This window comes from Castanea sativa, chromosome 10 (assembly GCF_040712315.1).
Source record: "Castanea sativa cultivar Marrone di Chiusa Pesio chromosome 10, ASM4071231v1".
NCBI lineage: Eukaryota > Viridiplantae > Streptophyta > Magnoliopsida > Fagales > Fagaceae > Castanea > Castanea sativa.
The window spans coordinates 2976314-3001744 of NC_134022.1; the positions used below are offsets into that span (position 1 = coordinate 2976314).

General features: G+C 32.2%; 3 protein-coding genes across 3 annotated transcripts; 1 reads left to right on the forward strand and 2 right to left on the reverse strand.

The window, feature by feature from the left end:
• The first annotated feature begins 4708 nt into the window (after nt 1-4708).
• Nucleotides 4709-6818, forward strand: LOC142612907 (single-strand DNA endonuclease 1-like). Its single transcript, XM_075785080.1, has 6 exons — nt 4709-4776; nt 4891-5048; nt 5423-5484; nt 5607-5734; nt 6395-6444; nt 6732-6818. The coding sequence occupies exons 1-5, from the start codon at nt 4709-4711 to the stop codon at nt 6414-6416; spliced, it is 438 nt and encodes a 145-aa protein (XP_075641195.1). The 3' UTR covers nt 6417-6444; nt 6732-6818.
• A 999-nt stretch (nt 6819-7817) lies between these two features.
• LOC142614148 (uncharacterized) lies at nt 7818-11717 on the reverse strand. The gene is made up of 5 exons (XM_075786694.1): nt 11609-11717; nt 10021-11033; nt 9777-9860; nt 9420-9648; nt 7818-8175 (listed from the first exon to the last, which is right to left on the reverse strand). The coding sequence occupies exons 2-5, from the start codon at nt 11017-11019 to the stop codon at nt 8042-8044; spliced, it is 1446 nt and encodes a 481-aa protein (XP_075642809.1). The 5' UTR covers nt 11020-11033; nt 11609-11717; the 3' UTR covers nt 7818-8041.
• Nucleotides 11718-19883: 8166 nt separating this feature from the next.
• On the reverse strand, nt 19884-23417 carry LOC142613053 (receptor-like protein EIX1). The gene has a single exon (XM_075785237.1). The coding sequence runs from the start codon at nt 23415-23417 to the stop codon at nt 20475-20477; it is 2943 nt and encodes a 980-aa protein (XP_075641352.1). The 3' UTR covers nt 19884-20474.
• Nucleotides 23418-25431: the final 2014 nt, after the last annotated feature.

A 25431-nucleotide genomic window follows, 5' to 3' on the forward strand; every position in this document is an offset into this window, starting at 1 on the left:
ATGTGTACTGTTCATGTGTCTGCCCACATGTACTGCTCACATGTATTGTTCACGACAAATCACATTAACTGTTCATAGCTTTTGGACAAGTTCGATATCAATTTCTTCTCACCTCTATTGCAACCCTAAACGTCCTAGTTCCCATATCCTAATCCTTCTTTCTAAAGTTCTAAACACTAAGTATAAATCCTCCTAACCTTAAGCCTACCACAAGCACATGTAAACAGGCTCCCCAATGAAAACAGGTGGTGATGCCAAACACCCTTAGGTGGTGATGCCGAAGGTTTGCAGGTAGGTTCTAGGTGGTGAAGCTTAGAATTTGTTTGGTTTATCCCTTTGTTATCCTTATTTTCCTACACTGTTCTACATCATTATCTATAATAGAAAATCCCCTAAATGTTTGCCTTTTCAAAAGCTTGTCACATTAGAAATAATACAATGGAATCCTGTATTTCATGTGAAACCTACAGGCTAGTCTAAAGAATGAAATAAAGAAAAGAAACAAAAAAGAAAACTGAGAAGGTTGTTTTCTACACCATGAACAGAATCATGAAGTGAAAACTACCACTAGAAACCAAAAGTACATCAATATGTAAAATTTTTATAAAGGATTCAGAAAGCTTCTGAAGTGAAGACTAATTGATCTAAAAGAAGTACCTATATAGTAAAATGCCTATAAAAATAAAAAGGTATCAAAATAGTAAAATACCACTATCAAACAGAAAAAGGGTGGGTTAGAATTGGATGATAATGAGTAGAAAAAGATCAGACTTCATGAGATGAGCCTAATTAAATTGGATGGGATCGCAGATGAATTGCTAAAAAATGAGAAGAATGTAGCTAGAATCAAGACCAACATGAGCATAAAAGAGTGAAAGATATATTGAAGATTGTAGGCGGCAATGCAATTTTCGGAAGACAGAAAAATTAGAGAGAACAGAACCTCCAGGAGGAAGAAAGATAATCACAAAGTTGCAGAACAGTCTTCTACAATAGAGTAATACATGCAACTATCAACTTAAGTTTTGTAATTATAGATTTCTGCTTCCATTGCAGACTGAAATAGTCTATGTTTTTTTTGTGAACTACAAAGTTTCTAGTAATCACAACTGCCAATTGATATCACTACCAGTTTTAGAGAACTTGAGCTTCAGTTTGGACAGTTTTTTTCTATTAAGCTTAGCAATATATATACACACACACAACGTAGAGCTTTTGTTAAATTTTGATGGTGGGATAGAAGTTCTTAACTTAGTATGCAATATTTAAATCTGATTTAACTTTATTGGAATTTTTTTTTTGAAGAGAACTTTATTGGAATTTAGTTTCATGGGAATAGTTATAATAATCCAAGGCTATAGTTGTCTTGATTTAGAAGGTATAGTATCTTTTTGAAAATATTTCAAGTCTGAACAGATTAGTATTCTTTCAAAGGGATTACAATGCAAAGAGTGGCCTTCAAATAGTAAATTTGAATTTCTCTTATAATCCAGCTAAGATTATAAGAGAAAATGAATAAAAAACAATTTTTAGTTTTATTTTTATGTAGCGATGGACAACGTTTCAATAAGGGTATTAAGGACATTGTTCATTGTTAAAAAATTGACAACTTATTGAGCTCGATGCATGAGGCTTTGGGTGAGTTTAGCCAAAGTTTTTAGCTAACCTAGTGCATTTTAATGGGATTCTTTCATTTGAACTTTTGGCAATTGCTAACGATATATTAGTGCATTTTACTCTATAGTGGGACTAAATAAGGCCTTGTGTTTGACGCTGCAACTATCAACAACACATTTGATCTTAATATGGTTAAAGTGCTTAAAGCTTTGTATTTCAATTGGTTGAATTTTTTGGTATTTATAATAGGGATATTTAAGATTTATCTATAAAAAAAATATTTAGGATTCAAATTATCTCTTTGATTGTAACTATCAAATTAAGAGAAAAAAAGAAGTTTAAAATGCAATTATTTTAAATAGTAGTAGGTACTAGGTGCTGTCAAAAGTGACGAAGAGGTTCTATATTTGTGGTAAAAACATTGGGATTCCACGTTAGATGCTGCCAATTCTTGGAATTAAAGAGGGAAAAACTATTTTCCAACCTTCTACTTTTTCATGCTCTCATCCTATTTGCATGCAATTCAGTTCCTCAATCAAACAGGTTGTAAAGCAGGATTTTTGTAGCTGCAGGTTGTTTACAACAATTGGTAAATTCAATTTTAAGGCTATGGCTTAGCAAAATGATTCTTAATAAATCTGTGAGATTGATGTGAAAAAATTAATATTAAATATTTGTGGGCTTACTGTGGTTTTAGTTGGGCGTAATTGGTTTCTTACTTTGATCCAGCATCAGGAACCTTCACACTTTGAGCGAGAACCAAATTAAGACAAACGACAACATTTTTTATCAGTTTTTGTTTTTATTTTTTTTTTTAAAAAACACTCAAAACGACGTCTGTTTGTGATATATAACTAAACCCTATTTTCTCTAAGATTGCGAAGTGAGATGCCTATATCTGCAGGAAGACTGTCCAAAAGGCGATTTGATTGCAGTGAAAATTTATTATTGGTGAGATAAAGTACCTCGAGTACAGAAGGATGGTACCATATAGATCAGTGTTTCTGAGAATTAGATATTCCAGAGAAGATATGTTGAAGATGGAAGAAGGTAAGACTCCTGTTAGTTTATTATTTTGTAATCTCAATATCTCCTGATTGAGTAGGTTCCCAATTTCTTCAGGAATTTCAGCTTTAGAGTAGCTAGACATAAAGAATTAAAATGGAACAATTTAGAAGATGCAACTAACATAGATTAATTTTTAGTATTATTTTGATGGGAAAACAAAAAATGAGTAGGATTGTCACATTCCAACTACCTCTCAAACATAGTTATGTTCCCAAATCCCCAAATTATTTATCCTTAAACTATACCTTTGAAACTATTTAGGCCAAGGGACAACCTCTCAAGCCTCAAGCATGGTAATGTTGCCAATTTCTCTTGGTATGCCTACTGTAAACATATTTGAAGACAAACGATAGAATTTGAAGCTTCCTGCCTTTGTATAAATGGGAAGGAATCTGTCCAGCTAACTTGTTGAAAGAAAGGTAAAGGCATTGTAGAAATGGAACATGATAGCACATATAAATTGGAAGGCTACCATTTAAGCTGTTATTTATGAAATGATGCTTTGCAATGAGGAGGTATTGAACATAGTGGATGGTATGGAAACCATGAGCTGGTTATTATCCAGGTATATTATCTTCAGGTACTGAAGATAACAAATTTCCTCTAGTATATGTCATTGGTGCTTAGACTCAATGTCTCAAGGTTTGAGATGTTGGAGAGGGAAGGTGGGATTCTACCTGTGAAGCCATTGTCTTCAAGAAGTATAATTCACAGCCTAGATAACGTTCCAAGCCATGTTGGAAAAAATCCACTAAGATTGCTGTACTGCAAATTAATGAGATTTTTAATCTATGCAATTGACTTGGTTCATCAGGCAATGGGCCACTAAAGTTGTTGTCACTGAAGTTACTGCATGGTTGAGTCTAGCATATTACTTAATCTGAATCCAATACATTCTTCAAATGAGATATCACTAATTAAATGGGAAACATTTTTGGTCATATCAAAAGAACTTCAGAAATTGATTTATTTTCTTTGATGCGGTTTAGAACCGTCAAAGGTTGAACCTTTGGCATATAGGTCAAATTGCTTAACAAAATAATGACATGACCATATTTCTGAAATTTCATAAAGTGAATTTCAATTTTAATATTTTTCTAGATTAAATTTGGTAATCTTTTTATATTTGGGATCTTAATGCTACAAAAGATGTCTTGCTTGATTTGTGTTAAAGCTAATTTGTATGTTATATACTTTATCTCCTCATCAATTTACCGTAGTAGATGATGAATTTGGACAAATGTCAAGTTTTGAGAAGTATATTGTATCTGGGATTGAGATTCATATTTACAATTGTTTTAAGCATATTCCATGTGGATTTACTTTTCTTTTGTTGCAGAAGATGTTGATAATGAGTTGGCAAATTTCAAGGCATGGTTTTACTATGTTTATTATAAATCCTGAAACCCAAAAGTATGCTCCACCACAATTTTGATGAAATATATTTTTCTGTTTAATGTTGTTAACAATTTCTAATTTTAATATGATTTTTCTCAAAGAAAATGTAGTGATACACATTGAGAAGACTTTGAAACCCAATAGCATTGGTTTATTTTGTTGTCAAGGACTTTTAGAACTTAAAAAAAAAAAAAAATCAATGTATTTCTTATGAACTTAGTTTTTTATTTTATTTTTTTTATTCTTTGGTTTAATAATTGATTATTATTTTGTTTGGTTTCTCAATGCATATGAAATCTTCTACAAAATATAAATTTACAAGAAAAATAAGCTAAATAATAGAGAAAACTTTTCAAAAGAAACTTTTATTAATAAAAAAAAAAGGCTACATCGCAAATTCCATTTTCTAACTTTGCTTAAAATACAACTTCTCACCGCACACCTTTGGTACAATGGTCACTCTACAAGTACAAATGCTTGTGAGGTGTGGGGGGCAAAGGCCAGAGATCGAGTTTTCAAGGGGGAGCTTCACATGCATATACACTTAGATTAGACCAGAACAGAATTCTATCTTGTATAAAAAAAATTCCCCTTCTCAGTCTCAGTCTTAGTCTCAGTAGTTAGTATGGGTGTAAAGAACTTGTGGGATATCTTGGAATCATGCAATAAAACTCTACCACTTCACCGTCTCCAGTAAGTTTCCCACTTTTCTTTTCTCTTTTTCTCGTCAACCAAACAGACCCTAATGATTATTTTTCTTTTGGGATTTATGTTTGGTTTTTAAAATTTTGAATTATGGGTTTTTAGGAACAAGAGGGTCTGCATAAATCTCTCTTGCTGGATGGTTCAAATTCAAAACGTTAGCAAATCACACTCTTGTATAAAAGAGAAGGTTTATCTCAAAGGTCTCTTTCACCGCCTCAGAGCTTTCATTGCTGTTAATTGCACCATTGTTTTTGTTACAGGTACTTAATTCATATGCTTTTGTCTTTCGGGGTTTCTTCAATTCTGTCATTTACTTTTAAAACTAGATTTGTGTTTTTAATTTAATCCTTTACTTACTGTGAAGATTGGTTTTTGGTTTTCTGTCAAATAATGACTAATGGGGCACTTGATTTTTTGGAATAGTTTGCATAGATGAAAATGAGACTCTTATAATGTAACAGTTCTCTGTATACATTCTATGTACATGGGATTTGGCCCCTTAAGCGGTTAATGTATGAATTCTTGCTTATCTATTAAGTATATGAAAACAATGCATTCAGTTAAGATGTCATTGCTTTCAGAGCATGGCATTTGACCACATATCTTAATTTTAAGTAATCTTTGCTGCCTGTAGATGGATCCATTCCTGCTATTAAGCTATCAACTTATACACGCTGCTTAAATTCAGGAAGTGAGGTGAGAATCCTTGTGTGCAAATGCAATCATTGTATGTTGTTTACTTTCTTTTAAACTTATTTTGGGTCCTTTTCTCTTTTGGAAAGTTCTTCATACTAACTTCATTTGGTTTATGAAGGCAGGTTACTCAAGATGATAGAAACTTGCAAAATGTTAACTCTCTACAAAGAAATATGGGATCCGAGTTTTCATGCATGATTAAAGAGGCTAAAGTTTTGGGCATGGCACTTGGCATTGCTTGCTTAGATGGGTAATGTCTACTGTTAAAGTAAAATTTTTTAATATAGGATTATAGAAGCAAGAACTCACTAATTTTTTGTCAAATAAAGGAATATTAAAATTTATCTACATGAAATCTCTTAATGGGTTTAATGAATAAAAAAGTGTAACGAATGGGCACTAAAAGAATGAAATAATTATAAACAATTTATTTTATCTTATTAATCTAACCAATATTGAAAAAAGCATTTTTGTCTAATCTAAAATTTTCAGGTCTAGTATGGTTTGTTTTGCGTGATATTATGGTAAATCATGATGCACCACATCATTCAATAAAACTATATATGGGAATTGTGGGTTCCAATTAGCTTAATTGGTAAAATCTCTTGTCGTTGAATAAGAGATTTGTGGTTCTATCTCTGTTTGCATCAAAAACCAATTAGTGTCTTAGTTTGATGATAAAGGACGCTCATCAGAAGCGAACGTCATAGGTTGAAACTCTACCCCTTAAAAACAATATATGAGAATATGTTTCCTTGAAAGAGGAGAGAAGGGCTTTGATTCATGGAAATACTTTTGGGAAAAAAATATTAGTGCCCCCCCCCCCCCCTTTCTTTCTTTTCGTCTATTGTAAACAAAAAGACCTGAACTAACTCTATATATGTTTTTGTTTTATTTATCTAAAATTTAGGATCGAGGAAGCTGAAGCATAGTGTGCATTACTACTCCGAATCGTTACATGTGAGTACACTTTTTACTATTAGTCATGTTGGGATTATTCCATAGGAGATGCATACTATGCACTATCATATTCTCATTATAAAACATCATTGACGTTGGTGTCATCATTATCATTTTTCATTAACATTACTATAATGACCATCAAGATGGATGTTTCACTTCGGACTCAGATGTCTTTCTTTTTGGTGCAAGGACAGTGTACAAAGATATATGGTTGCATATTGAAATTTCTTAGAGTAACTTATTTTTTGTGTGCTAATTATGCATCCATTTTGCTAATAAATTAGGATATGGTGGTTATGTCACTTGCTATGAATTGACAAACATAGAGAGACGGCTTGGATTTGGAAGGAACTCATTGGTAAATTCCTAATTGTCAATGTAAACACTTATGAAGCTTTTTAGAACAAAAATAATAATAATTCTTTTGCTATGCAATTGATTAACAATGACAACAACCAAACCTTAGTCCTAACTGTTTTGGGCTTACTACTTCGATATTTGTTTGATTGGTCACGTGTGTGGGGTCTCAAATAATACCTCTTTTGTGTAATTTTGTAATTCTTTTAGGTTATGAAGTGCTTATCATCACGAGTCAGTTGAAACTTTTTTCATTAATAACTTATTTTACTAATAAGAAAAAGTGAAAAAGAATATATTAATGGTGGAAATCACTTTTTCGTCCTTACATTTTCAGTCAATTCTCACTTTAGTCCCTACATTTTATTTTTACCGAATTTAGTCCTTATCCTGAAAAACACTTCTCAGTTTGGTCCCTTCCGTTACTCATTTAACAGAATTATCCTACATGGCAAACGGTCCAACAGTAAATGCTGACATGTCCATTAAAATAATATTAAAAAAATTATTTACATTTTTAAAAATGCCATGTAAGTGCACAATTTGTACCCGGATCCAAAAAGAGTAATGGACTTAGGCCCAAAGAGCCTTATACAATGAAATTTGTAGAGTATGGATTTGAAACCTAGGCTAGGGATACTGGAAAGTTGATAAACATGCTAGAATGCCGCAGTCTATGCAAGAAACAGATGAATGTGACAAAATTTTGTGAATATCACTTCTTGTCAATAGCTCAACATTCAACACCATGGACCATAGCTAATCTTATAGCAGTCTATTATTACTACTACAATTTACTTTTTGGTATCGTTCAGGACAAAAAAGAAGAGTTTCAGTTTAGAGTCAATTACAAAATACTCACACCTATCATTTTATCTTCATAGAGCAATCTACCTTATTTTAATCACTCCATTCGTATATATGCTGAAAATTTCAGCCAATTTCATGCATTCTTTGCATTAAACCATAAGATCAAACATTAAGAAGTTTACTTGAACCTTTTTAAACCCTGATTAGCTCATAATCCTACTATCAAAGCTCCTAGTCACCTACCTCTAAATATGAAGGGGAAATGAGAGGGATTGAGGTGGGGTAAACAAACTTTTATAGAAGAATAAGATAACAGGGCGTGAAGTTCAAGTTCATGTTATTTAGTCCTGAATAATTGATGTGAAATGATAATCTCTGTTTGGTTGTTTAAACTATTCTGAAAAAAATCAAAGTAGCAGCATAAGATCTAGAAGAATTCAACAAATATGAGAAATTTGCAAAAACTAAACGTTCTCACCGTTAACCAATAGAAAAATCCACGTAGAAGATTCAAAACTTTAGGAAGATCATGATGTACTAAATTTATCATTTCAGCAAGATCTGCAACATCATAAACCAATTCATAAAACATTCAACAGTATATTTCATTTCAAACTGTACAAATATTTCATTGAATCAAGATCCACACATATGAGCATTACGTAAGTTTGTAAACATTAAGCACAATTACAAAATTAAGGAAACAAACACATAGAAAAGCAAATAGAATAATTTGAGATTCACTCAGCAATCATAGAAAAGCAAATAGAATAAAATGAGATTCACTCAGCAATACAGATTCTGTCCTTTGGTCATACTTGGAATTGCAGTCCTCACTAAAATTGCAAAAGATAGCATTGCATCAAATGATTCAAAATAACAAGGATCAATGATCAAGATCATAAACAGAGAAAGGAAAAAATGAAAACAATATCTGACATAATTCTCATAAATTTTCAAGAACGCTGCAATTAATTGAAATAAATGGAATTAGAAAATAGCCAAACCAACATTAGGCATTAAAAGATCCCACGTACGTATAGGCTATAGCTAAACAACCATAATGGAAAATTGATGGATCTTGACAAAAGAGAAATTAAGTCAAAGATAGCTGTCTCACACTCTCACTCTCACCAGCAGCTTTACAAAAGAATTATCTACATCAGGGATCAATGTGGTAAACAAAGTGAGAAATGGAACATGGTAGGCCACTAATCCCAGAACTAAATGATGGGCTAGGTTTATGTTCAAGCGATTAAAAAAATATTCAGACAAAGTTAAATTCTGATAAGATCATTCTAATCACATTCTATGAAATAGGCCATGAGATTAAAAATATTCATGGATGTTGATTTGAGTTGTCACATAATGAGTTAGAGGAAATTTCCTCTAAACCTGTTTGGGGGAAAATTGTGTCCAAAAAGGGGGAGGGGTCAGCTACTTCAATCCTATTTGCAATCGTAATTGGAATCATGTGATATAGCATGCAAAAAATGTTGTAAAAAATATACTCCATCTGTCAAGCAATAAATGAAATTTTGCAAAATGACACACATTAATGAAACAAAATAAACATTGTAATCTTCCAAAACGCTTTTAGGAGGGCAAAGTGTTTTGAATTATCCTACGCCTCCCATCTTGGGCAATTTACAAAGATTATTATGCCTGTTTTGTTTGATTAAAATGCAACAAACAATGTGTTAGAATGTGTTTTACATGTTTATCATCGCAGCCACAATCCTTCAAAGAAAGATAAATCAAAAAGTCAAAAATAAAAGCAGCTATTAAATCCATATCTAACTTACCAGAATAGTGATCTCGATATGATTTTCCGAGACGACCTACATCATATACTTTTATCCTGCCACGCAAGTCTCTATGGCGTTGCATTGGTTTGCGATAAGAAAATTCATGGAAGAGTACCTCATACTCCTTCTGGTTGTAAGGCATTCTAAGAATTTCCATCAGTTTCTCCTTAAACTGAGAATTACCTCTTCCAATAGTTCTCTTAGCATGCCACTGGTGGTGTACATCCTTCTCAATGATACAAAGAGCAATACAAGAAAATTCCAAACAACATAAAATCGACAGGTAATGAGCCAATAGGGTACAAAATTCATATACAAAAAGAAAGCAAAGTTGTTGTGAAGTTAGATACATACAGCTGAGTTCATTAGCAACTTATTTGTAACAGCAAGCTTATCCGTATCAGCTAAAGTTTCGTAAGCATCATCCTCTAGTTTCACCTAGTGACATGCAACCCAATACAAGTTAATTTCATAAATAAAATCTATTGCAAATACATATACAAAAACCTTTCTTCTTCTTCTTCTTTTTTAGCATTATAACGCTAAAATCATATGCAAACAAGGAAAATTATGAAAAGTAGCCAAACTAGGTACGTACAGCTGAGTTTGCTTCAAACTTTGTGGCATGAAGTGAAGTTTCACCGCCAACGTTTTGAGCTTTCAATCGTTTCCCCCTTTTGGCCAAAATATCCGCAGCAATGTCATCTAATTTCTGACGATTCAAGAACAACTGATAACTTTCAGAATTTAAACTGGAACCCTCACCCATCCCATTAGAAAACTGATTTGCAGGTTCTAAATTCTCCATCTTTATCGCCTTCAAAATCTTTGGTTTAGTATGTGGAACTTCTGGACTTTTCGGTTCTCCTCTCTTCACAGAATTCCTCCAATCTTCTTTTCTTGAAGTCACTGAATTCCTCCTATCTTCTTTACTTGGAATCGTTGAGAATATCATATCTTCTTCTCTTGGAATTGCCAAGTTCCTCCTATCTACTGCTCCTCTTAGAGTTGTCAAATTACTCTTATTATTTTCTTTTAGAGTGGCCCAATTGATCCCATTTCCATTAGACAGCGCGTTGTCCTCCCCTTCGTACTTTTTATAAACAGGGATCACACCCTCTCCAGAGATTTCCAGTATATAAGAATTCCCATCTACCCTCAAATTATCCAAAAACATCTTGTATTGTGGATCTAAATCATTATCGACATCATCATCTTGTTTTTCTTCAAAAGACTTCCCATCTTCCCTCAAATTATAAGTGAACATCTTGTATTGTGGATCAAAATCATTATCACCATCATCATATTCTTTTCCTTCAAAAGACTGGGATTGTTCTTCACTGTACTTTCTCAAGGCAAACAAGAAATTGTTGTAATCCTCGTCTATTAGTGGACCATCTTTACCATCATCCCCCATGGTTGTTCTAGGTTTCTTTGAAGCACGAGAAGAAGTGGGCTCAAACTTGCGACGACCAAAGAGCAATCTCTTCAATGGCCTCTGCAACTTCACATCAATAATGCAGTCTAAATTTTCGGGAATAGACAGCTTGTCTGAAACTGGAACAAAGGATTTCTCCTTAGCCTTAGAGGCTGCCATTCTGGTTTTAGGAACTGCAATACACAACAAGTGCCAAGAATAAAAACAAGCAATGTCCCTGCCTTTCTGCCATATATCTCAAGGGGGCATGACATGACACAACATGAACGAACAAGGGAACAAAGCAAATCACGGTATAAAAATGTGAAGACCCTACCAATAGCCTTTTATAAGAAAAACCCAGATTCAAATCCTCCTAACCATTGAATTTCACACACACACACACACAAAAACCCCAAAATGCAGCAAATAGAAGTAATAGTAGTTCCATTATCACAAGCCTCAGAAACTAGAGTATGAACAAATTGTACAAATAATAAGCCTTTTTTATGATCTTTATTGTACAAATGATTCTCATAAGCTAAAGTTACAGAAATAATTTCATCATACAAGGAAATTGGAATTTTGGTAACTCCAAAAATCCCCAATTCTTAATTTCAATTCTACAAATAAAAATCAGAAGATAATCACAACTAAAGTTCAATTACGTGATTAACAATCAACAATTTGGATTATATATAAAAATGGGGCCTAAAAAACCCTAACCCTAACAATGCAATCTCTTGAAAGTGCAGGAGAAATTACCAACCGGTCGGAGATCGACGATATTCCGGCGACGGAAGGTGACGTGGGGATCGGAATCCCGGCCACTGAGGCTTGCTTTTGCTGGTTTTGTCGTCTTCTACTGTTTTTTCTTTTCTTTTTTAGAAATTAATTTTTAAATAATACTTAGTTTTTAAAATTCAACTATATAGCTTTTTTTCTTATCACATTTCACTATGTTTTGAAATTTGAATTGGTTTAGAAAAGTACTAAAGTTACAAACTATTTATCTTTTGATTTTTCATTTTTATTGAACCCAAAAGGCCTTTTAAATTTTTTTTAATGTTAATCAAAATTTCACTTACCATTTTTTCCAAGAAATTTAAATAAAAAAAATTGATCAAAATTGAATTAATTTCTACAACTTCTTTCTTCTAAACAAATAAAATAAAATTCTACAACTTCTCATTAATTCATTTAAGTCCTATCACTTTCTTTCCGTCTATGTTCAATGTGGTCCTTTTGCCCGTTTCCATTAAAATGTGCTGTAAATGTTTAAATATTTATAACAATGAATTATTTGGACAAAATTAGAAAGTGTAATTTGTAGTGTAGTGAGAAAAAAAAATATTTATTGTATTATTTATACTTAAAACAATATTTTAAATTATGTTTTTTTTAGAAAAAAAAAAGAGTAAGAATTTGATAAAGTGAGTTGAGTGGAAGGTTCTATTTTTATGTAAGTGCGTGTGAGATTTTCAGTAGTTTTTCATACATATGTAACCTTAGTCATTTATAATTTTGAAAAAATAAATAATTAGTTGCTTGAAAAGATCTAAACACCCAAGTTAGGGGAGAAAAAAAAACCGATAATTTTGAAATTGACAAAACTATAGTACAAATCCTTAAGTGCTTTATCTTAGGTTATATAATTGAATTCAACCATTGAGTTACATGGACTAATATGATAAATAATAAATATAGTGTTATCTTTTTTAATGATAATTAAATTCAACAATGCAATTTATTAATAAATACAAACACATGATTAAATTTAATCTGGGAAGTAAGAGTATTTAAACATATATTTTTGCAATCTATAAAATGGTGAGCCCTACACTTGAATTTATTGTTTAGCTAATATTTTCTAAATATTAGCTAAAATTTATCCAAACTCTTTTATCTCTTAAATTAAGGAGCTTATATTTATCACAAGAATTCTCATACTTCAAATTTAAAACTTATAATTAAAAAAAAAAAAAAGTACATGATGAACTCTATTCTCTTATCATTATCCACACAAAGAAAAAAATTATCTTATTAATGTTAACTAACTTGTAACCCTGTGCATATGCATGAATATAATTAAAATATATACGTTAAAATGCATACAATAATTATTACCTATATAATTTAAATATTATTGATAGTTATTCTTTTCTTTTTTTTAACTCTTTAAAAAGTCCATATATTTTTTTAAAAAAAATTTATGTTCATTAATTCTAAACTCTTTGGTTTTTGTATGGTACTTTACTTTCACGAAATCAAGTATTTAGTAAATTTTGTTTTTCACTTTTTTTTTGTAAATTTTATATTATTAAGTGGATTATAAATATTTAAGATGGTAATTAGTATTTAGATTGTGAACTATAGAGTGATTTTTCTTTTTTTTTTTTTCTTTTTTTATGGTGCTTTACTTTCAAAAAATCAAGTACTAAATAATTTTTTTTCTTTTGTAAATTTTATATTAATTAGATTATAAATATTTAAGATACTAATTAGTATTTAGATTGTGGACATGAGAGTGATTTATCTTTATTTTCTTTTTCTTTTTCATTTTGTATGGTACGTTACTTTCAAGAAATCAAGTACTCAGTAATTTTTTTTTCTTTTGTAAATTTTTTTCATTTATTCATTTTCAACTATATTTTTAAAATTCTCAACTACTATATTTTTTAAATCTCCCAAGGTTATCATTTTTGGTAACATTTTAATTTGAAATTTATCAAATCTATAAAATTTGGAATGAAATTATTCATTACTTTTCCCTACAAAACTCATTAATTTTTTAGCCTAGTTTTAATTTTTAGGTTATGATTATTATTCATTAACTTATCATTATCCCTTTCTAATTTTTCTTTTAAAAAACCTATCAAATTTTAATTTAAGGGATTATTATTATTATTTATTAGAAAATACCTCATATCATAATCCAGTAATCTTCAACTAGCCTCTAAGCATGCGCTCACAAGTGTGCTCAAAGGCTTTTCTATTTTTTGGGTAAAGGTTAATAATTTGAATCCATTATAATTTGGGATTACTATATTTTTTTAATCATAAAATATACGCGTGTGCTCAAAGGCTTTTCTATTTTTTAAGTAAAGGTTAATAATTTAAATCATTATAATTTGGGATTACTACATTTTCTAATCATAAAATACCTAAGAGTGTGATGAGTGTTATACATTTGTGGATGAAATATTATGAGTTATTTTATCTTAACAAACTACATGCCCAAAAGAACACCTTACGAGTTATTTTAGATTAGTCTACATGCCCAGGCTGAAGGAAATTAGTAAGAGCAATTGGAGTCAGTAAAATTTTCATGAATTTAAAGGAGAAGAGAACAGCTTAAGAAGAAGTTACCATCTCGATGTTAGGGATGTGGGAAATTTGGAGCCACTCCTCTCCTGTCTCTCTTTCGCAGCATTCGTCTAGAATCGAACTCCCCCAAATCTTGAATTTCTGTAATGGAGTTATAGGAATGAAGTTCGGCAGTGACTTTAACTTTGGGCAATCGTAGATCTTCAAAATCATTTTTTGCTTTTGGGTTGTGGGTTTGATATGGTTTGATTATGGTGGTTTGTGGGTTGTGGTTGTTGTGGGTGGTGGCGGTGCTGCTGCCTGTTGAGTTGTGGTGGTTGTGGGTGAAACGGGAAGGGAGAAGGGGAACGGGAGAAATAGGGTATGAGGAAGGAGATTTGTGGGTATGGTGGGTTTTGATTGAGGAAGGTGAAGGCAGAGAGCTATTTTTGGAGGAAGGAGAAGGTAGAGAGTTGGTTTTTGCGTTTATCGAGTTTTAGAAAAGTTTTATTTTGCGTGAAAGGTTTTTTTTTGTGTTTATGTTCTTTTTTATTATAAATATTATGCTGATATAGAAAAATTGTGGGAGTTTCAGAGGTTTCGATTATATATATATATATATATATATATATTTATTGATGATATGATGTAATTATTTCAAAATTTTATTGCTTTTACACTTATTTCTATAACAAAAAAAAAATTATTATTATTAAATAATGAACTTGTAGTTGTTAGTTATTTTTATTTATTTATTTTTTATTATTATTATTATCACTTTTTAAATGTAACAATAATGTTTTCTTTTCCTTTCCCCTAGCTTCTTTATTATTATTTTTTTTAACCTTCGTTTTCCTTTATAGATTTTGAATACACATTGATGGCAAAGATTTTCTTTCTATTTTTCGAATGAATTTTATATAAAAGAAATTCACCAAAAATAGAAGAAAAAAGTTGAATATAATTTGGTGGGGTTGCGAAGGGGTTGAAATTCTTACGTATTATGATATTATCCGTCGACCCTTGGCTCTCAAGTCTCAACCGAATCAAGTTTTTCTTACTTTGATGACTTGAGATACATTCATGCGAATCAAGTTTTCTTGCTTTAATGACATGAACTACTTATCCATAGATCTAGTTTCTAAATCCTTTCATGACTTCTTAGAACATATTGATTCTTGACGAATTAACTTCTAACACTAGCAAGCGTTATTCAACATTTTTTCTTCCTTAATAATGAACATATGTTAGTTGGGATGCAATGGCTAGGACTTATTAAGAGCATTCACATTAGGCTTAATGAAATTTTAGCCAAATTTAGTATAAAATTTTCACTTTTGTTAGTTTAGCTAATATACTATTTACAAACAAATACATCAATTTCAATACTCTATCACTATCCCATTTTAATATTATTTTCTCTCTTCATAAATATCATTTTTTTTACACATGTACACCATCCTTCCCAAACACCTACCAAAGATCAAAACACTCAGCTACATCAGATAAATTTCACATTTTATCTTTGGAATCACTACTGCTTGAGATAAATAAATAAATAAATAAAATATTTATTTATTTGGGTTAAATAAATAACAACACAACCATTGTCGTCCCCCTCCGAAACCTCTGTTGATCTATGTTGATTGGAAATAAGCGAGAGGCATACGCATGAGATAGAGAGGAAGCACGTACGCAGAGTCAAGCAGAGAGAAAATGGGTAAAAAACAATTTTTATTTTTATTTTTATGTAGCAATGTACAATGTTTCAATAAGAGTATTAAGGACATTGTCCATTGTTAAAAAAATTGACAATTTATTGAGCTCCATGAATGAGGCTTTGGGTGAGTTTAGCCAAGTTTTTAGCTAAACTAGTGCATTTTAACTAGATTCTTTCATTTGAACTTTTGGCAATTGCTAACGATATATTAGTGCATTTTACTCTATAGTGGGACTAAATAAGGCCTTGTGTTTGATGCTGCAACTATCAACAACACAATCTTGTTATAAACTTTTTTTTTTTTTTGGCTGGATGACTTGTTATAAACATATCAAGAGTTCTTCCAATTTAACATGATATTATATGATCGCTTAACAAAAGGAAATGTGAAATGTTACAAGTTGTTTTCACCAAGGTCCAACTTTGTAGCAAAGTGCAATTCCTGATTTTTATAGGTATGGTTCCAGAAAATTTATTATTGGTGAGATAAAGTACCTCAAGTACTGAAGGATGGTAACATATATCTGTTGGGAGACTACCATATAGATAATTGTTTCTGAGAATTAGATATTCCAGAGAAGATATGTTGAAGATGGAAGAAGGTAAAACTCTTGTTAGTTCATTATTTTGTAATCTCAATATCTCTTGATTGAGTAAGTTTCCAATCTCTTCAGGAATTTCAGCTTTAGAGTAGCTAGACATAAAGAATTAAAATGGAACAATTTAGAAGATGCAACTAACATCGATTAATTTTTAGTATTATTTTGATGGGAAAACAAAAAATGAGGAGGATTGTCACATTCCAACTACCCCTCAAACATAGCTATGTTCCCAAATTCCCAAATTATTTATCCTTAAACTATACCTTTGAAACTATTTAGGCCGAGGGACACAACCTCTCGAGTCTCAAGCATGGTAATGTTGCCAATTTCTCTTGGTATGCCTCCTGTAAACATATTTGAAGACAAGCGATAAAATTTGAAGCTTCCTGCCTTTGTATAAATGGGAAGGAATCTGTCCAGCTAACTTGTTGAAAGAAAGGTAAAGGCACTGTAGAAATGGAATATGATAGCACATATCAATTGAAAGGCTACCATTTAAGCTATTATTTATGAAATGATGCTTTGCAATGAGGAGGTATTGAAAATAGTGGATGGTATGGAAACCATGAGCTGGTTATTATCCAGGTATATTATCTTCAGGTATTGAAGATAACAAATTTCCTCTGGTATATGTCATTGGTGCTTAGACTCAATGTCTCAAGGTTTGAGATGTTGGAGAGGGAAGGTGGGATTATACCTGTGAAGCCATTGTCTTCAAGAAGTATGTTTCACAGCCTAAATAACGTTCCAAGCCATGTTGGAAAAAATCCACTAAGATTGATGTACTGCAAATTAATGAGATTTTTAATCTATGCAATTGACTAGGTTCACCAGGCAAAAGGCCACTAAAGTTGTTGTCACTGAAGTTGATGGAAACTAAGAATGAGAGAATGTAAGGAGGAATGGTGCCAGTTAGACCAATGTTAGGAAGATTCAAAGCTATGACTCTTTGGTACCAAGCACTACAAGTGACTCCCATCTAGATGCAAAAGTATGTTGTTGTAGACCAGTTATGTGACAAGGGATTTTCAGGTTCAAATGAGATATGGGACTTGAAAGCAAGAAGGGCATATTCATTTGTTAAGTTTGTTAAAGATTCGGTTAAGCAGGCTCTGAAATGGTGTGCTAATAACACTGAAACATAAAATGGAATCTATGTAAGAAGATGGAATCTAGGTAGGTCGCTTCAAGGGGACCATAGCCAAGAGAGAGCGAGAGAGAGATTTGCACAATTGCAGTATATTCATCAATGAGTAGTTACAATCCAAGTGTACCTTCTTATATCAGACTTGGATAACCCCAGATTATCAGCTAAGTAAGCTAACCAACCCAACTAACAATTGCTAACTCGTCATACCAGTCAATCACAGCCTCAATGTTACTATACAACCCGCACACAATACAATTTGTATAGATTCCTAACAGAAAACTAAGGCAAGAGAAGCACAAGAATTATGAAAGATAGAGACAAGATGAAGCAATAATTAAGGAAGACTTATGTTAAAAGGAAACTTAACTAGTTCATGGCAGACTACAGCAAATGCTTATGATTAAATAGGCTTTTTAGCCAAAACAAGCCATCAATGCTTAGCTCAAATAATTTTTCTGCCTTTGTTTTTTTATCTCTAGTAATTAACAATGGAGATCATTTAAATATCACCATAGAAAGAAGTGGATTATTGTTTTCAGTATGATTTTCATGTATGCTAGCGCCATACTTCTATGAGGATTCTAAATAGGACCTTCAAAGTTCATTAACTACAAACTTTCTTACAAGTGGGAGAAAGCATGCCACAGGACATTATTGAACTGACTTGCAGGTTGCAAGTTTCATGCTCATTTTCATACGTTCAATACAGGTGACAAGACATGCTTTCGTATTACAGAGACCTTTAGCCAAAGCAAAGCTTACTATTCACATCCCACTTCTTATAGATTTGAGATACCTGTTCTGAATTTTCAATTAAGAAACTGCATACCAGTAGCAGATAGATGCCTAGGAACATGCAAATATAATATCAAATGTCATTCTGGCGAAGGTGCAAAACTGGGTTGAGCTGTAGTACTTTTGCAAAGATAATGAAGGAACCAACATAGCCTAGCCCGGTGATGGGTTCAACCATCAATGTCCTCACACAACCTTTGGTTTCGTAAACATCTTCTACTTCTTTCTTCCACCCCCCCCCCCTGGTGAATTAGAATCTATTCATCACAAACAATTACAACAGTATTAATTAATAAAGCACAACATTTTGTGTCCTAAACATATTTTTGTTTTCTTTAGATGAATGGGAATTTATTTCTTAAAAACAATTACAGCAGTATCAAGACAAGCAGACTACCAAAGAATCAAAACCATACAAAGATCCCTATAAAAAAAAAGGGGATAAAATCCTACAGATAATAGGACAACATATCATCAAAAGAAAACGGAAGAATATACCAATCCAACTGTTAGGACTTAAGAATCAGATAGTCTCCTATTTATCAAAAAAAGAAAAAAAAAAGAAAAGAAAAAAGAATCAGATAGTCTCCATCTAACCTTTCTTTCTAGATGAATCCTCAATATGCCTGCTTGATGCCAGTCTCCATCTAACCTTTAAGACAATAATCTTGAAGATAGTTCCTTCATCTTTAGATTGTTACCATGCCATTGAGTGTTTTCTACATCCAACTGTGATATAAATGAGCAATCCAAGCAACTTTAAGAATGAGAACAACAATGTTCTTTTGCCTTTTAGAACTCCAATTGCCCAAGCTAACTCTGCATCCCAAGTACTAGGTTTTCTAGGAATGGAACAAAGCTTAATAGTTACTCCCAAATATGTTTTAATATCCAAGAGAATAGAGACGATGATCTCTACTTTCTCCATCTTCTAAAAATGCAATGAAGTACACCATCTTGGTAAATCCCATTGCAGCCACCAATCGCTAGTGGATAATCCTATTCTTAATAGCTAGCCAGTAGCCAAGCAGTGAAACTATGCTTGCGAACATATTCAGAAAACTACAGAAGCCTGCACTACTAAATTTTCGGTAGAGTAACTCCAATAGCACTCCATGTTTCCTAAAATTCGAATATTACAGATTTTGCAACTTCTGAAGTGACATTTTCTTCTGTATTCTTAATTTCTTATCAATGTTTCACCTTAGTATACTGCCAACTTTAGTTACCTACAATATGCCAATTTTGTTTCTTCAATGAATATACCATTTCATCCTCATCACTAAACAAGAAAAAAAGAAAAAGAAAAAGATGAACCACAATATATCTATCATCCAGTCAAAGATAATTAAGTACCATTCCCATCTTCAGTAAGACATATGAGAAATTGTCCACCTAAATAGGAGTCTGAAAATTTATAAAATTTCCACATGGCAAATAGCTAGTAAGTGTCCAGAATCCCATACAGTACCTTGTAAGGGATCCAACTAATAGCCTTGAAATTTGTTAAAAAAACATGATTATTTTTTCAAGTTATGCACAATTTTGTTGTTCTTCCTTGAGACTTTACAAAGTGATCGCTAGGAGATTCTAAAGAGAGCTAGCAAGATAGCCGGATCCCAGATGAACAATGGGAATAGATCAACTCTAAAAAAAAAAAAAAAGTAACAAAAACAAAGCCTAGGTGTCATTTCAAGGTATAGTATGCTCATTTTATTGAATCCATTGCTTGTCTAAACTAAAATTTAATTTTACAATATTAATCTATAAGGATTAAGTGAAACCACAAATTGGATTGCCTTTGATGTTCATAGGAAGAAACACCATATTCATATATGCTAATGGAGTGTATTAACTAACACAAAGATGTTATAGACACATCCAAATACTGATTAACATGATCACATAACATTTGCACTAAATATGAAGAATCATGCAACATGTACTTACAATGAAACAACACCCTAAAGCTTGTGCCCATGTGATCTAGACATCATCAAAATATTGATTAACATGATCAAATGACATTTGCACTGAATATGAAGAATCTTACAACATTTAATTAAAATGAAACAACACCCTTAAGCTTGTACCACATATGATCTAAGAATTGAAAGTACATAATTCTCCACTGCTTGTTCAATAATAAAGGACCACATACACTCCAAAATTCAACCACAAAGCCGAGTGCCAGGCTGACATAGAACCAATCAACTTCAAGTCCACCAGTTTCTTTACTGCTTATGTTTTCATTGTTGGGTTTTACACCATTTGTAGTACAATTAACTGTAAGGGGTGGTCCACAAAGTTTGTTTCCAACATAACTAGATGGATTGAGGCTTTGTAGCTGAGTGCTCAAAGGGATTTTCCCGGTCAAATTGTTGTTTGACAAGTTCAAATGATTTAAAAATGTCAAACTTGACAGGCTTGAGGGAATTTGACCTGAAAGTTGGTTCAAAGAGAAGTCTATAGATTCCAAAGATCCCATAGTACCTATATTCTCAGGAATACTTCCAATTAAGAAATTATATGACAAATTCAACGATTGTAATCCTTGAAGACTAGTAACTTCTTTGGGGATCTCTCCTGATAAATTGTTCTTGGAGAAGTCTATGCTTTTTACCAATTGAAGAATGGTGCTATACTCTAGAATGTTCCCCTTTATAACAAGCAAGGCACTTTCAAGAGGAAGAGCTCCACCAAAATAATAAGATTGATTATAAGAATTCAAGTGGTCATTTGAAATATTATTTGTGGCCATGGCACTAAAAATTTTAACACATCTAGGTATGCTTCCAAATAGCTTATTATGTGAAAGGTCCAGTATCTGGAGTGAAGTTAGAGTACATAATTCTTTTGGTATGTGACCATGGAAATAGTTTGAGCGAAGGCTAAGAATCATCAAGCTCGTACATCTATGCCCAATCCATGAAGGTATGTTTCCAGCAAACCTATTTTCAGCAACATCAATAATTACCAACACTTCACAATTTTTCAAAGATGATGGTAATTTTCTAGAGAATGTGTTGTTGTATAGGTGCAAAGATTTAAGATAAGTCAAAGACCCCATGGATGCTGGAATACTGCCACTGAAATTGTTGTTCCTCAAATTCAAGACCTCCAAGTTGTTCCAATTCATCAAACAATCAGGTATTATTCCTGATAAAAGATTGTTTTCAAGATTGAGATATGCTATCATTTTGGGCTCATTCACCTTGAAACAAAAAAAGTGAGAAATAGATCCAGAGAATGAATTGTTAGAAAGATCTAACACATCCACGTGAGAGGATATATAAGGTAATGGACCTTTGAAATGGTTTGAACTTAAATTAATCACTGAAGCAGAAAAAATCACAGGACTTTTTGGAATTTCTCCATGGAATAGATTGTGGGAGAGATTTAGATAGTAGAACTGTGAAGACAAGTTCCCAAATGAAGGAGGAACCACATCTGCAATCCTTGTATTAGAAATATCTAACAACCACAGATGCCTTTGTGAACAAAGCCATGGGGGAAATTTTGGCCCTAAATTCCATGATCGCAAGGATAAAAACTCAAGCTGAAAAGGAGGAACCCAATTTTGACTTACTTTTAAAGTCAGTTGATTTCCAGATGCATATAGTACCCTCAAACTGGTTAAATTGGAAAAATGAAATTCAGACACAACACCTTTCAACCTATTAGAATCAATATATAAAGTCTCAAGTTTGGAAAGCTGTCCAAAACTTTGAGGGATTGTTCCGTTGAATTGATTGTATGAAAAACATAGGTATGTCAAAGATGAAGGATTTGACAGAGACACTGGAAGTGGACCCGAAATTGAATTATTCCAAAGAGAAAGATGTACTAGTTTTTTAAATTTCCCAAGTACATTAGTTAAATGACCAGAAAGTCGAGCATGATTTAATTCTAAGCTCTCTAGTCTAGACAACCTTGATAAAATTTCTAAGATCTTAGATACCTCTTGATTCAATCTGTTGGATGGCAAGTCAATTGTAATACTAACAGCAGATGTTAGGTTTCCAATGGCACTGGAGATTGTACCCTGCAAATTATTGTAGCCCAGGTTGAGAAACTCAAGACGACTAAGACTATACAACCAATTGGGAATTGAAGAGTTGAAATTGTTGAAAGATAGATCGAGGTGACTAAGAGAAGTCATGTTTTGGAGATCAACAGGGATTGGACCTTGAAAGTAATTGTAAGATAGATCTAGAGAAACAAGATTACGAAGACCAAAGATCCATGATATGATCAAAGTGTTTTCAAATAAGTTCAATGAAAGATCGAGGGTGAGGAGAGATGAAGAGTTAGCAGTGGGAGTCGGTGGAATGAAAGGCCTAAGTTGGCAAAAAGACAACCGCAAGTCCAACAAGGAATAGAGTGTGTTTGTGACTTGAACCCAATCAAAGGCTTTGCTAAGATTAACAGAACTCATATTGAGATGTTGTAGCAAAGGAAGACCAGAAAGCCATTCAAGGTTATTCACATATAAACCATGAGTTCTGGAACTTTCGAGATTGAGAAAGCGCAAACTGGAGAGATTTCCTAGTTGATGAGGTATGAGTCCCACAAATCCCGCATTAGAGAGATTAAGATGGGTCAAACTCTTCATTAAACCGAGAAAGGAGGGAATAGCAGTAGAAGTGAAATTATTGAAGCTGAGGTCAAAGTAATTCAAATGCTTCAAATCAAGCAGAGAAGGATTTAGCTTACCACCAAGCACTGACGGCACATAATAGCTTGTAAGATTGAGTTGGTGGACGTGAGCAGTGAGGTTGTGGCAGACGACACCCTCCCATAGACAACAATCCCCATGGGCAGTCCAAGAGGAGAGCCGGTTTGAAGGATCAATAAGATGTTGCTTGAAGCTAAGAAGAGCCTGTCGCTCGGTATCGATGCAACGAAGCTCAGAAAGTCCGGTGCAAAAGAAGAAGAAGAGGAAGTTAGGAAGAAAGAGAAAGGCAAGGAAAATGAATGAAACGGGTCTGAAGGAAGCCTCCATTATGAATAGAATTAGAAGTAGATAGTTGTGAAAACAATAGTAGTAATTGGTTGGTAATTTATAGGAGAGTGATGATGAGGAGGGTCTAGTGCAAATTAGTTTCTTTCAGCTCTCTCTTTCTCTCTGTTTGCTTTTGTTTTTTGTTTTACGCTTATAAAATTCTACCCATCATTATCTCCAACCAGGCGTATGACTAGTCGTAGTCCAAAGTCCAGCATTGACTGACTTTGGTAAGTACTAATAAGTAATAGGGCCCTCCATTTTTATGTTGATATGGCCACATATCATATCAATTACCTTACCTGCCCGTATAGAAATTTCATTAGTCAATCTTTTTTTTTTTTTTTGGAAAGCAATTTCATTGGTCAATCTTGATAGGCATTGCTCGTAACTTTTATAAAAATTCAGGAATGATTAAGTTGAGTTTTTTTGGGATGGGTGGGAGCAATAAATTTTAACGGAATACAGTGCTTTCTTGATTTATATCAGAAAAAATAATTGAGAAATTTTTGTTTTTTTGATAAAATATATTGAGAATTGAGAAGCACCTATAGTATGCTAAATTACATATTAAAAAATGATAAAAGTTAGTTTGGAGTTTATCTTGATTTTATGGCTTTTTTGGCCAAAAAAAAAATACTATTATTTTTTTATTATTACAAATTATGGTAAAAATCTTATTGGGGAATAGCCTCTCTTTATAAACATTATTTTAAGCATTAAAATATCACCATTTGCAATAAAATTGATTATATCACATTTTGCATTGAAATGGCTTGAAAACACAACTTTAGTATAAACACATTATACACTAAAATTGCAAATTTTGAAGTTTGGATACAAAACATGATTTTTTTTTTTTTTTGAGACTATTTTTCAGAAAATTTTTCCACATAAAGTAGTATTATTTTTTCAAAAATCTCTAGATTTTACTTTAAAAGTGTTGCAAGAAAAGGGAGTATAAAAGGTTTAATGATATTATAACTATATGCAAAATATTACTTACTGGTGTATGCAAAATATTAAAACTAAAGTTGTTTGACTTTTGGCTAACCACATAAGATCATGCTATATAAGCCTTTGGGACTTCAATTTATAATATAGATAATTATCATGAAGCATATACTATAGATTTTCAATTTACTTCCTTTAGATGCCTAGAGGTTTTATATTGTTCTAATTAATCTGAATAGTTTCAAATGCCATATTTTGGAACTTTAGAGTTGATTGATGACATGTTTTCTATATTTCCAACTCAATGCTTTTGAGGAAATGTTCTTCATAGAGAATTGGACAAAGAGTTGAGCTTGATGGTTTAGGACTTGTATATATTTAAAATCCAAGCAATATGAAAGAGAGTCCTCCAACTTGCAAAACGTGATAGAGACAATTGGTCTTATACTAATTACAAAATTATGACTATTTTTATTTGTATAAAAAAAGATTAAATAGAGGTTAAACAAAATATCCAAAACTTTGAGTCTCCATTTAAAAACCCGAATTAGACTAGCTCCTAACCATGATGGGGCTACTACGCTGCCACAATTGTGACTAAGATCAAAATACAAAACGATAATTCTGAATTCGTGATTATTCAAATAATGATAAATTCATTTTACTACTTTTTTTATTTTAGGAAATTATAAATTTATAATTCAAGACTTTGAACCTCTAAAGTCTTGAAAAAAGAGTTTTGAAAACTTTGTCTTTATTGTCCAGAGTCTTTGGATTTAGAGTAATCTATACGCTGTGAAGAACTTTTCATTTATTATTTTGTTTTGTAAAAAAAAAAAAAATTATTGTTTGGTGTTGTCTAACACAATTGATGGGGAGTATGCTTGATAAAATAAGAAGGATGTTAGTTTGAATCTCTCATTTTTCCTTCCTTGAGGCCAAACATTTTTTATAATTTTTTTATTAAAAATAAAATACAACAAAAGGCTTGTCTTCCACTAAAAAAGTAAAAAATAATAATAATTTTGTCTTATTGAAAGCATTCAAAATTTCTAATCAA